At 35.4% G+C, this 13981-nt stretch overlaps 1 protein-coding gene across 10 annotated transcripts in view; it reads right to left on the bottom strand.

Annotated features, from left to right (window-relative positions):
• Positions 1–13981, bottom strand: part of SCN2A (sodium voltage-gated channel alpha subunit 2) — a 93384-nt gene that overhangs the window by 42696 nt on the left and 36707 nt on the right. For all 10 annotated transcript variants that reach the window (XM_060152744.1, XM_060152745.1, XM_060152742.1 and 7 more), the window contains 3 exons: positions 13024–13262; positions 6981–7154; positions 4714–5070 (listed from right to left, as the gene is read on the bottom strand). In XM_060152744.1, the coding sequence (XP_060008727.1) occupies positions 4714–5070; positions 6981–7154; positions 13024–13262 (770 nt within the window). The remainder of the gene's footprint in view (positions 1–4713; positions 5071–6980; positions 7155–13023; positions 13263–13981) is intronic.

Consider the following 13981-nt stretch of genomic DNA (forward strand, 5'->3'; position numbering starts at 1 on the left):
GAAGAGGAATCCTAGAAAAAATTTTAAGTAAAACTCCAATGAAAAGGATGCTGCATTCTTGCTATATTCCTATCTTTCCAATAAGCTAATGAGGCTCAGAGTTCCTTTGTCTAACCAGTACGAGTTAGTCTAACCAATTGTGGTAAGAAAGGTAAAAACCTATAAGACCCAACAAGGACTGCACATAATTCTGTGAGTCTATATTGACACTTTCAATTGCTATACCACGTCTGCTGGTATTCATACTAAGACCTGCTCCTTCACATCAGAAATTTACCAAAAAAGTTATATTTTATTGTGATTTGCCTTGAATTTACTTTTTGGATGAAAAAACAGATGCAAGAGAGAAAAATTAAATGCTACATTTGGGTTTTATCCATTATAAAACAATTTTGGTACCATAATTTTTTTCTAGATTTGATTTCCTAAGGTTTATTAATGAACTTTTCTATTAGGAACTTTTTCTTGACAAATATCAATCAACCTTCCCAGAGTGAGATCCAACTTATAGTTCCTCTTCAAAGCATTGGAACAGGTATCTACTTGTGTCATTTACTGTTATATCTATATGGCCTGCTCCCCTTTCTCATTAGAATTATAATGTTGGGTAAGAATCCAGTTTCTGTCAATTTTCCCAGTGCTAAGCTTACAAGATTGTTGTAAGGATTCAATTAGAAAATCCATGTGGCTCTCACAAAGCTACTGGCACATGGTAAACCCTTGAGAAAATTTAGCTGTTATTATCACTGTTATTAATACTACGATACAACCTACTCTCTGTTATACTATCTTTCAATTTATCTTTTTTCTTGGAAATGTTTGTGTGAGCAAGCTAATCTCTTTCTAGGGCTCCTTTGTTACCACAGGGGATTGATCTGCATAACAACTGGCCAAGGTATTGGTTGTGATCAAAGGCAATTTAAGGGAATACAGTTCAACTAGCTTACTCAGGGACTGAAACCTGGAAACCTGTCTCACACATGGTCATGGGCAGACATGATAGCTCATTGAGTGAAAATGACTCCCCCAGTCTCTTGGAATAATAATTTCCATTTGGGGTTCAGGATTGAAATATATTGCACGTATCAATACTGTCTCCATCCTGATTCTTTTTTTTTTTTTTTTTTTTTTGGCCACACCACGGGCACGCAGGATCTTAGTTCCCAACCAGGGATCGTGCCCCCTGCAGTGGAAATGTGGAGTCCTAACTACTGGACCACCAGGGAAGTCCCTCCATCCTGATTCCTAATTGGTAAGAAGAACCCAAAACTTTCACATCCCTCCTGTGTGCTAATGCTCCACCTTCTCTTAGACACAGACGAGACTGTGGTGGCTACTTCTAGAAGTGGTAATCTTCAAAAAATCGTATTTTCCTTCTGCAGCACTTGCCTTGAACCTATAAAAGGATTTCTGGCCATAGTGTTAGCAAACCAAGAATAATAGCCTGGGGAAAAGCAGTCTGTGGCCAAACCTCTGTCTTGTCTGTGGACTAGGCAGTGGTTACTCACACTTCTCGTGGTGGAGCACCATACAGAAGTTTACATGTGTTAACAGGAAGTTATGTCAGCTTGTCTTTGGGGGACATTATCCTTTCTGGTGAGGATGAGAAGGAAGGATTGTAGGAGGCACGGCATCAGTTTCAGTCAGTCTTATTTAAGCAAATGTGATATGAACACATTTCCTTAATAGTGGTAAACATGACAGATACTATTACTACCTAGTTACTCCAGAAATAATATCCAAGATATCACAAAAGGAGGACTATTTTTTAACTTATAGTAAAAAAAAAAAAAGGGAGATTCTTTAATTTTTAAAAAAATGTACAGAACTTAGGGCTTCCCTAGTGGCACAGTGGTTGAGAATCCACCTGCCAATGCAGGGAACATGGGTTTGAGCCCTGGTCTGGGAAGATCCCACATGCCGTGGAGCAACTAAGCCCATGCGCCACAACTACTAAGCCTGCGCTCTAGAGCTTGCAAGCCACAACTACTGAGCCCACGTGCCACAATTACTGAAGCCCGTGTGCCTAGAGCCCGTGCTCCGCAACAAGAGAAGCCATCACAATGAGAAGCCCGTGCACTGCAACGAAGATTAGCCCCGGCTCATCACAACTAGAGAAAGCCCACGCACAGCAACAAAGAACCAATGCACCCAAAAATTTAAAAAAAATTTTTTTAAATGTACAGAATTTAAATTTATGCCAATAGATGGAAATTATTATTTTATAGGCTATATCTTTTTATGCATATACAGCCATCCAAATTAATATTAAATGTCATCCATAGGTATGGATACTTCCTGAAATTCTCTTTCGACTTGAATCTTCCATACAGTTAGAGACATGTGTCTTATTTCAGTAAACTAATAGATGACATGTGATATGTTGAGTTCCCTTCTCTTTAAGTTCACTCTGTGTTTTCTGGCTACATGAATTCTACCAAAATCCCACTTGCTCTTTGTCACTTTCCTGATAAAAAGCCATCTGTAGCTCTGAATTGCCTACAGAAAAACTCCAATTTTGTTATGCAAAGTCAGCCTTTTCATAAATTAAACTCTACACAGTTTGGCCCCAAATTTACTTTCTACTACTCCCACTATGAATTCCCTGTTGCTTGTGTCTGATCTGCTCACTCATTGTTGTCATAAAGGGTTCTGTTCTCTGCCTTTTATTCTTTTCTTCCAATGTATGCCAAATATATAAATGAAATCAAATCAAATCTAAAATCAAACCTATGACCTTTTCTTTTTTTCTTTTCTATTAACCCTATGACCATTTCTTTCTGTTCTATGCAATATTGCACTTTTCTGAAAGCAAGCAAGTTGTATTCGGAATTGTGGTGGCTTTAAAGTAAATCTACAGGGGAATTCCCTGGCAGTCCAGTGGTTAGGACTCCACACTTCCATTGCAGGGGGCACGGGTTTGATCCCTGGTTGGGGAACTAAAATCCTGCATGCCACGCAGCATGGTCAAAACCAAAATATATATATATATATATATTTATGTATATAAATTATTTGATACTCTTCTCTTCAAAAGTGAAAGCCTAATCCCTTTTTCTTAAGTGTGAGTTCTTTTTAGTGACTAGCTTCTAATGAATACAATATGGCAGAAGTGACAGTACGTGACTTCAAGATTAGAACATAAAGAGGGCTTTCTCCTTGCCCTTTGTTTTGTGTCACCTGCTCTGGGAGAAGCCAGTTGCCATGTCATGAAATAATCAACAACCCTATGGTGAGATACATGTGGAGAAAAACTGAAGCCTTCTACCAACAGCCAACAAAGAGGAATTGGGACCTCCTGCCAATAGCCATGAGAGTGAACCTTCTTAGAAGCTGATCCTCCTGTCTTAGTCAAGATAACTGAGTTCCCTGCCAACATCTTGACAGCAACCTTATGACAGACCCAAAGCCAGAAGCACCCAGATAAGGTGCCCCCAAATTTCAGACCCACAGAAACTATGAAACAATTAATAAATGTTTATTGTTTTAGGCCACTGTTCATATTTCTGGATTTTACACTGTTCATGTCTGTTGTTATTTTAAGAAGAGGTCAGAATTATCTAAGCTAATACTGAGAAGGTTGAAATCTTGGGATAAATAGAAATAAATGATAATCTTTTGCTTCCCCCCCCCCTCCCTTTTCTTTTCCTCTGGGGAACCGGAAGTTGCTTTGATGTGAAAGGAAATTAAGTCTATAAATTGTATACATTAAAATATTGGTTATGACTATTCCACTGGACTGGGGCCTAATCAAGCACCTTAGTATAATAACTTTATATTTAAAGTGTAAGAGCCTGATCCCTCTTAGAGAATCTACTGTCCTTTCTTCCCCAACCACTGGGTCCACTGTTCCCTGGCTTGGGACAGTCTACCTTTCTTCTTACCGAGCTAAATCTTACATCTCAGTAAAGATATTTCAGGTCTGAACTCCTTGACAAAGCCTTGCCTGATCATCCTTGCCACTGTAAAGCAAAGTTTCCATCTTGTGAACTTGACATATAACACTTCACTTTCACATTTTTTCACTTACTAGTTCCTATTTTTACTCCTGTTTAGGTAAATGTCATATCACAATGCCATATATATCTTCCTATCATCTTTCCCATGCCTCCAGGACTCAGCAGAGATGTGTTGGACATGGTTCATTTTACACAGAAATGATAAACAAGTGATTCTTGAGTCAGTGTTACTTGTTCATACTGTAGTTTCTAGGCAACAATTACCTTATGTGCTTTTAATGGACTGAGATTATCACTATTTTTTTTTAAACTCCAATTTGTAGAGAACCCAAATTTGAAACATTTTCAAGTGATACAATTATTAGTACTTATAAATAAAATGAATGACTGCTCTTCATGGCACTTCCATGCTTTAGTACAAGAACTGAAATATAAAAGCCAAAACTGGCCCTCTCCATGATCAATAAGAGGTACAGAGATGAAGAACAGCTTTGGTTCAAAAGACATTTTAAGAGTTTACGTTGCATATCAATTATAGCTCAATAAAACTGGAAAAAATAAAAATAATGAATAAGGAAATATTTAAAAAGAGTTCATGTGGATTTCAATAGTCTGAGCTGTACCTGACTCCTGCCATCATGAAAATTGAGAATTGATTTTAAAAAAAAGCATTCAAAACATTCCTCAGTTGAACATACTTTTTCATGGTTACATTGTCTTTTACTGAAAATGAGAAAAATGTTTTACCACATACCACCAGGTTTCCAATGACCATGACCATCATGAAGACAGTAAGGCACATGGTTTGACCGGCGACCTCCATGCAGTCCCACATGGTCTCTATCCACTCTCCACACAGCACTCGGAACACAATCAGGAAGGAGTGGAAGAAGTCATGCATGTGCCAGCGCGGGAGTTCACAATCATTGGAAATCTTGCAGACACATTCTTTGTAGCTCTTACCAAAGAGCTGCATGCCGACCACGGCAAAAATGAAGACGATGATGGCCAACACCAAGGTGAGGTTACCCAGAGCCCCCACTGAATTGCCAATGATCTTTATCAGCATGTTCAGAGTCGGCCAAGATTTTGCCAATTTGAAAACTCTGAGCTGGAAACAAAAGCAAGAAGGCCATTACTGCTCTGCATTCTGAAGAATCTGCATATTTGTTTGTAGGAAAAGTCTACAGTGTCTCAATTTTAGGTGATGGATTATTCATGTGCCAAACTATTATCTGGCAAATGTATTAGTTTGTTACCATGGGATATTTTTCATTTTGAAATAGTTTATATTGTAAATAAAATAATTATACAGTTTTTCATCAGCATTCAAAGAATAAGATTCACCAAATATTCCTGAATCTTACATAAGCATTTATACTATTCTTTTTGTTTTTCTGTAAGGAACTGAGATATCTAACATTAGTGGTGATTAATTAGAAAAGACTCTTTCAGAAAAGTAGAGGCTCTCATTATTTAAAAGCCCAAAGTGGATATATTTTTCAGTGTACTTGAAATATAATGCTGAAAAGCACAAGTGCAAACAACACTTATATAAGGTACAAGAGAAAAACCAACTAATTTCTTTAAATCTCTGGACTGCTACATCTGTAGCTTGCTGTAATATTAGGCTGTATTTTAAAGGAGATTTATTATATTCAAGGAAGAAATACTTGGACTTGAGTAAAAAGCTGTATTTTGTCAACCTTTATGTCTTCAGTGATTTAATTAATCAACTCATTATAGTGTGGAATGGCTCTCCACTACTGTGCCTGACACATTGGTTGTATTAGAAGCCTCTAGAGTACCATTTACCATTAAATAGCAGCAGCATTTTATTTCCGATGCTTCAGTAAACGTCAGGTCAAGAGTAGTGCATTATTTAACGGCAACTAAGTGACCCAAAGGAGCAGATATAAGAACCAAAAATTTTAATTTATTCCCAGAGAATAATTAATGCAAAAGGGCCTGATATACTAAGCAAGACACTGATGATATTATGCCTTCTATCTCCCCAAACTGCATCACATTATCACAAAGATTTACTAAGCTTCTTAAAAGTAGTTGCCCATATTTACTTGTTATATAATCATTGCTAATTTTTGTTTTTTGTTTTTTTTTTGCATGCTTCTAGCTTCAAATTAAGATCTACAGCTATCCATGAAGACTAGGAAAGGAAATCACAGCTCTAAGGATCTTAACACAAATTTGAAAGTGGTAAGGGAGTTTCTAAACAGACTTCACAACAAAGTCTTGAAACTAATCACTGTTAAGATAAGTTGCCTATAAGAATCTGTCTTTACTAACTATATACAACCTCTGTTGTTTCAAAATAAATCACAAAAAGTTAGAGCCAACTCAAATAAACAGCACAATAAAACATACCAAACTTCAAATGGCAATGTGTCAAGTGATATTTTTTCTCATCTGTAAAAGATCCATAAACTTTGAAATATAAAGATCAAATGAAAGACCGTTTCTTTAAAATTAAAGTATAACACAGGCAACTCTTCTCAGAGAGTGTATTTGGTGACTTCCTGACCTGGCTGAAGGAGCAGATGTATAGGAGCTCTGTCTTCTTTCCCTGTACACTCTACCCAGTCCCGGGTCTTGGCTTCTACAGGGGCAAAGTGGGCAACTCCATGATCCCTTAGCCTCTGGTAGAAAGATGAGCCCACCCAAAGCTCCAGCCAAGCATTATCATGGGTAAGCAAACCCTATATAGCTGAGAGGTACATATTCTGTTGTTTAATTTGATATGCGTTTATCTATGACCTCCATTTTCTCTCTCCCCATTAGCCTTGCCATTCAATTACTAAGGACAGAACTATTGCCTGTTCATTTGAATAAACTTAATCTATGCATTAAAACTACGAGGAAGAAAAAATTACCAGCTGCTTTGTTAGAAGTATATTCAAATAATATTAAAGCTATGGGAAATCTTGTAATTTTTTTCTAGAAAGGAGTGACTACTAATTAAATTATTTATAAAAACATTATGTTTACTCTCAGTTAATTTACCAGTCGAAATGATCGGAGAACTGACAATCCTTCCACGTTTGCCAAACCAAGTTCCATTAAACTAAGGCTCACAATTAAACCATCAAAAATATTCCAGCCTTCTTGAAAGTAATAATATGGATCCATGGCAATTATCTTTAGAAACATTTCTGCTGTGAAGATCCCAGTGAAGACCTAAGGGAGAAATGTTTATTACACAAGTGAAGACTCTTGAAAACATAAATAACAATTGAGCAATTTAATTTAGTCCCAACAAATCACAATTCAATTCTGAGTTTTAAAAATTGGTTTGGGGGCTTCCCTGGTGGCACAGTGGTTGAGAGTCCGCCTGCCGATGCAGGGGACACGGGATCGGGCCCCGGTCCGGGAAGATCCCACATGCCGCGGAGCGGCTGGGCCCGTGAGCCATGGCCGCTGAGCCTGCGCGTCCGGAGCCTGTACTCCGCAACGGGAGAGGCCACAACAGTGAGAGGCCCACGTACCATACACACACACACAAAAAATTGGTTTGGGTCCAGGAAATTAGTATCCTCAAATGGTTTGTATTCAAATCAATATTTAATTGTTTACTATATTTAAGGTATATCAAGTGATAAAGAATTAAGACAATAAAATTAATATTCTTCTCCCTAGCCCTCCAAAAACTCACCAAATAATTACCTAATAGTTTGGTTCCCTCCCTTGGCCCTGCAGGCAAGGCTGGTGCTAAAAAGGCTTTATATTGGCTGTAATAAACAAGGTCACCACTAGCCCTATAGATGTTAAGGATGCTTTTAAAAAAAAAAATTATTTTCCTGGCCAAAGAGAAGCAGCATTCTCTATTCTCCATTTTCTTCCTCTACAACTATTTTAAATTTTCCACGTGTCTTCAACGATTTTTCTTTATTCTCCACTCTCAGTACTTCTGCATCTCAGAGGTAATGGAAGTCAGTCAACCTGAACTTACTCAGTTTCCTTGTATCTACCAAACTACTTACATCCACACCATACTTTGCTTTTTCTTTTCCTGTTAAAAATTAAAGACATGTCACTGCTTTGCTCTAATTTCTGCAGCTGCAATTATGTATCTTCTTTGGACTTCTTGAAGAATTCACTTTCTCAATTAACCTGTAGTTTCAACCTCTTCCTGCTACTGACTGCTTCATTTTGGGATTTTACAAGTATCAACAGATACTCAGTCCCTCTCCACCTTAAAACTACCACCAGCATCATAAAAGAAACTCTCTTTGCATTTTACTTCCCCCATTAGCTACCACCATCTGTCTTCTCTTCATAGCCCAACTTCGTTAAGAGTTTGTGTACTTGTCTGTACTCACTAGTTCCATTTCTTTAACTTACCCCCTGACCTGCCAGCAGCACAAACTGCTTTAACCAATTTCACCAACATAACCGAAACTGCCATTGATAAATTCAATTGAACTTTTAATAGTTATCTTGCTTGCCTCTTTAGGAGTTTTTCACAACGTCGTCTGTTCCTTGTTCCTTAAAATAGTTTCTGTCCTGGCTTCAGTGATCCACATCTCCCTGGATACTTCTCAGTTGCTTTTCCTCCTCCAACAAATCATTCAACACTGGATTTTTTCAGAGGTCTTTCTGTCCTCAACCTTCTTAATCTAATTTTCTTTTTACAATAACTTTACATTTTGAGATCTATTTTCCCATTCAAGCATATCCCCTGAATTCCAGAACTACATCCTTATTTCCTTATTCAACATCTCCACTGGATAACTGTCTCACAGGTACCTCAAATTCAACAGGTCCAAAATTCATTTCATCACTTTCTCTGCACAACCTTGCTTCTCTTCTGATATTTGTTAACTCAGTAAATGGAATGACTCTACCTTGGTGGCCAGCTCAGAAACATGAGAGTCTTGCTAACTTTTCCAAATATCTCTTGAATACTTAAAGTTGACATTCACCCATGCATGTATTACCAGTTTTTCCTCCTTTTATTGTTGAGTAGAATTCTATTGTTTGAATATTCTATAAATATTTAAATAATGTATAGCACTTTTTGTCTCTTTTCCAAGAAATCTTGGCCACCCCAATCACATGTGCTAATATTTTCATATATTTTATACTTACATATGCTATAAATGCTTGCTTTAAATAATCAGTTGTCTTTTCAAGAAATTAAGATAAGGGAAAAAAACAGTATTTTCTATTCACCCACATTTATTCATTTCTAGTGACCATCATTCTCAAATTTCCATCTAATACGTTCTTCCCGTTCAGCCTGAAGAACTTCCTTTAGCATTTCTTGCAGCATAATTCAGGTGTAACAACTTTTTTAAGGTTTTGTTTATATTAAAATTCTTTATTTCACACTAGTTTTTGATAGATAGTTTCACCATAGAATAATGTTTTAACTTCTTTTTTTCATCAGGCCACTTTCTTATGGCCTGAACTGTTTCTGACGAGATGTTAATCCCTTGTATATAATATATATTTTTCTTCTGGCTGCTTCTAAAAGTTTCTTTTGCTTTCACAGCTTGGCTAAGATGTGCCCAATGTAGTTAATTTTATATTTATCCTTGTTGATGTTCACTGAAATTTTACAATTTAATATTAAGGTGTCTAAGTTAATATCTTTCATCAAATTTGAGAACATTTTGGCCATTATTTCTCCAAATATTTGTTTTGTTCCATTCTCTCTTTTGTCCTTCTGAGTCTCCCTTATGTAAATATTAGACCACTTGATGTTATTCTGCAGATTAGTGTGACTTAGTTCATTTTTCCTGTAAGTTTTTCTCTGCTGTTCAAATTGGATAATTTCTACTGGTTTGCTTCAAGTTTGACACTTTCTTCTGACATCTGCAATTTTCTTTTAAACTCATCCAGTGAACTTTTCATTTTAGAATTTGTACTTTTCAGTTCTAAAATGTCTAGATAATTCTTTTATATAGTTTCCATTTTTTCTGCTCATATTCTCCATCTGTTTATTCTTGATGACCATTTTTTTCCTTCAATTTGTTAAATGTATTTATAATAGGTCCTCTAAAGTCCTTTAATACTAATTTTAGTAATTCAGCCATCTCTGGATCTATTGAGTATTTTTTCTCTCAACTCAAGTTACAGTTTCCTATTTCTTCATATATCATGTAATTTTTTATGTGATGTGAATAATGTATTGTAGAGAGTTTTGATTCAATTATTTTCCTCTAAAAAGTACTGATTTTTGTCCTAGCAGGAAGTTAAATTATAGGTTGGCCACTTTGAATTTATGGTAGTTAGGTTTAATACTTAAGTAGGGCACAGCTATTTTGGTTTGCTCTTTGTCCTAGTTGAATCTTCTGGTTCTCTGACATAGCCTTTACTCCTTAAGTGTAACCCCTTTGGGGTTTTAAAGGAAAGCCCAAAGTCTTTGTTCAATTTCTCCATCTTGGTCAGCTTTAAATTCCAATCTCTTGGGAAGTATTTCCTTCTATTCTTTTTTTTTTTTTTGGAACAATTTGTGAAGGATTGGTGTTAATTCTTTAAATATTTGGTAGGATTCACCAAAGAAATCATCTGGGCCTAGGCTTTCCTTTGTGGGAACATTTTTTGATTACTAATTCAATTTTTACTTGTTATAAGTTTTTTCGTATTTTCTATTTCTTCTTGAGTCAGTTTCAGTGGTTTGTTACTTTCTGGGAATTTTTCCATTTCCTCTAGGTTATCTAATTTGTTGGTACAATTATTTATAGTACTCTGTATACTCCTTTCTATTTCTGTAAGATCAATAGTGATGTCCCCTCTTCATTCCTGCTTTTAGTAATTTGAATTTTCTCTCTTTTTCTTGGTAAGTATAGCTCAAGATTTGTCATTTCTATTGCTCTTTTCAAAAAATCAACTTTTGGGTTTGTTGATTTTTTTCTGATGTTTTCCTATTCACTATTTCATTCATTTCCACTCTATTCTTTATTATTTCCTTTCTTATGCTAGTTTAAGATTTAGTTTGCTCTTGTTTTTTCTAGTTTCCTAAGATGAAAATATAGATTATAGATTTGAAGTATTATTTTTTTACTATAGGCATTTACAGCATAAATTTCTCTCTAGGCACTATTTCAGTTTGGTGTGTTTTCATTTTCATTCATCTCGAAGTATTTTCTAATTTTTCTTGTGATTTCTTTTTTAACCTATCGGTTATTTACAAGTCTGCTTTTAATTTCCATATATTTATAAATTTTCCAAATTCCTGTTTATTGATTTCTAATTTCATTCTATTTTTGTGAGAAAAAATACTTTGATTTCAATCTTTTTAAGTTTAATGAGGCTTGTTGTATGACCTACCTATCGCTTATGCTGGGGAATATTCCATATGTACTTGAGAAGAATATGAATCCTGTCTATATATTTTCTACTATTTCATTATCTTCCTTAACACATAAGACAAGTCCTATTTTGAACTGTCCATTTGTTGTTTACGTCTTTCCAACATCCACTCTCTCTTCTTCTGATAATGGTAGACCTAATTTTCTTCTTCATAATTGTATTCATTTACTCTGTTTCCAGTGATAAGACATGGTTCTGGTTTGGCCAAATAGGGCATTCTAACCCTAGAATCAGATTAACTGACTGACTTAGAAATGGTCATGTAACTCCAACCAGGCCAATGATATTCAATTCTTGGGCTTTTGTTGGAACCACTAGTTAGGAGGCACAATCCTTCTGCTTAAAGAGCTGTGTCAGGATAAAACTTGGTAGACTGTTGCCATCAATAGAATACCCAGCCAGAGATGAAAAAACATACTAGGAAAAAGTTGGCAAGAAGCTAACTCCCAATGACATTGACTGAGAACCTGAATCTAGCCAGATTAAAATGTGGATCTATGCCCAAATGGACTTTAGTTACTTGAAGTAATGAATTATCTTTATTTTTGCTTAAGCCCATTTGAGTTGTTTCCTAATATCCACCTCCATAACGCTTCTTTGATCTCTTGCTCACTTTTTGTAGATAATGTTGAAGTGATTCTTATATATGTGAAAAAATTTGGACTAGGTAATCTTATTGTTCTTTCCTAAAGTTTTGTGATTTTTGGCCAGAGCTTAAAATAGTCTCCGAAATATCTTTTAGAGTCTCTGGTACAGTATTCAGAGCTTCCATTGCTCTGTGAATTTCTCATGGGTATAGTTTCTCCCACTGTAAAATGCAGATATTCATAGTATCTACTTGAGGACTGACTTTGTGGGAACCTAGAGAGAGGGATTTTACATAAACCATTTAATACAATGCCTGGTACAAAATAAGTGGTCAGCATATATATGTTAACTTTATCAGTTAAGAGCTATCTGGATTATAATAAAAAAATAGTGGTTACTTCAGAGTCTAAAAATATTGTGTATTATACTTCAGAATATATCATTTACTATCTATATAGAACCTGTTTATATGTTCATTTATCAAGTTGGGAGTTTCATGAGAACTTAATAAGCCTCATATTGATATTAATATACTTTTGTTGCCTGAATTTATTCATTTTGTTTCTCTGTAAAAGACCACTTTACTTTCATTTCTATCATTCTACCATACATCCATGAATGTTAATACAAAATTTTAAGTAAAAATGTATGCAAAAATTAATCATTTATAAATTCTCAAATTTATAGGATAAATTCAAACAGAAATAATAACCTCTATGATGTTTCCTCTCTTAAAAATCCATCTTCAGTTATGAACAGATGATATTTCAAAATTATCTGACTTGGCATATTTTATAATTTGTTTGGCAGATGTAGACATGTCTGAAGGAATCTATTCTAAATACCTGAGAAACACATCAGGATTTTACCATAAATCAATATCCTCCATAATTCATAATAATCTTTGTAATGAATGGGCAATTTATATTTAATTCTAAATCAAACTATACATAAAATCTTTGAATCTCTTCCACTGCTAAAGTGTAGCAGTATATTTTTGTTATAAAAAAGTGATGCTGAACTTTTGCTGTCCAGGTATATACGACAATTAATTCATATTTAATTTGAGAGTGATATGTGAAATTCATTAAGGCAATCATGAACTCTTTCAATGGGTAGAGTAACCCTCAGTGAGCCTTACCAGGTTCCCGACTGACAGCACACTGCTAAACTGCTCCGTCATGGGATAGTGCTCCATGGCCATGAAGAGGGTATTTAAGACAATGCAGATGGTGATGGCCAGGTCAACAAAAGGGTCCATCACAACCAAGTTGACGAGATGTTTCACCTTTAACCATGGCTTACAGCAGTCCCAAATCAAACACATGTTAGCAAATTTATACCAGCAGGGTGGGCATTTCTGTCTGGATTCTTCAAGTTCTGGAAGAAAAAGGTTAGAATACTTATGAAAACTGCTTCCTTCCTATTAAGCAGCCTTTGGTTTAAACTGCAAGTGATTTTTAAAAAATCTAAAGTTGTTAAAAGGCATTATGGGTTAATCTGATGGTTGAGCAGGAAAGCACTTACAATGGATTAGCTGTCATAAAAAGTGTGGGCACAGAAAGGCTAGTAAACTTTCCAAATTTATCTTGGTTAAACATGGTTTCCAAGATTCTATCTACAATATTAAATAGTCTGCTAATTATCTTTAAGGCTATCAGAAATTAATGGGTAGAACTTGTGTTAAGTATACTTAAAGCTCATCTATGTTCCAGATAGAGCAAGACATATATTATCAAAGAACACCTCTCAGGAGATGTCTTTAAAACCTTTATCAGTCATGCTGAATCTCAGTTTCTTGGATTAGATATGTTCTTTGTGTATTTTGATGAGATAGTTTTGTCAGTGTCACCAGTCTTAGTTAAAAAGTTTCTAGTTAAGCCTAATTAGATATAGGCCTGTATATTAAACTCAGCAGTATTTCTTAATTTAACTAGATGGCACAAAAGAAGAGGAAATATCAAACCTAAGAAACTGAGAACTTCACTGTTTCACAAAATGGGACTTATATACTACTGGTAAAATACAAGAGGAGCCTAGGTAGAACATACTTAGAATTCATAAATTTTAGTGGTATGCATTTATTTTAATATATTAAA

Source organism: Lagenorhynchus albirostris, chromosome 6, assembly GCF_949774975.1.
Source record: "Lagenorhynchus albirostris chromosome 6, mLagAlb1.1, whole genome shotgun sequence".
NCBI lineage: Eukaryota > Metazoa > Chordata > Mammalia > Artiodactyla > Delphinidae > Lagenorhynchus > Lagenorhynchus albirostris.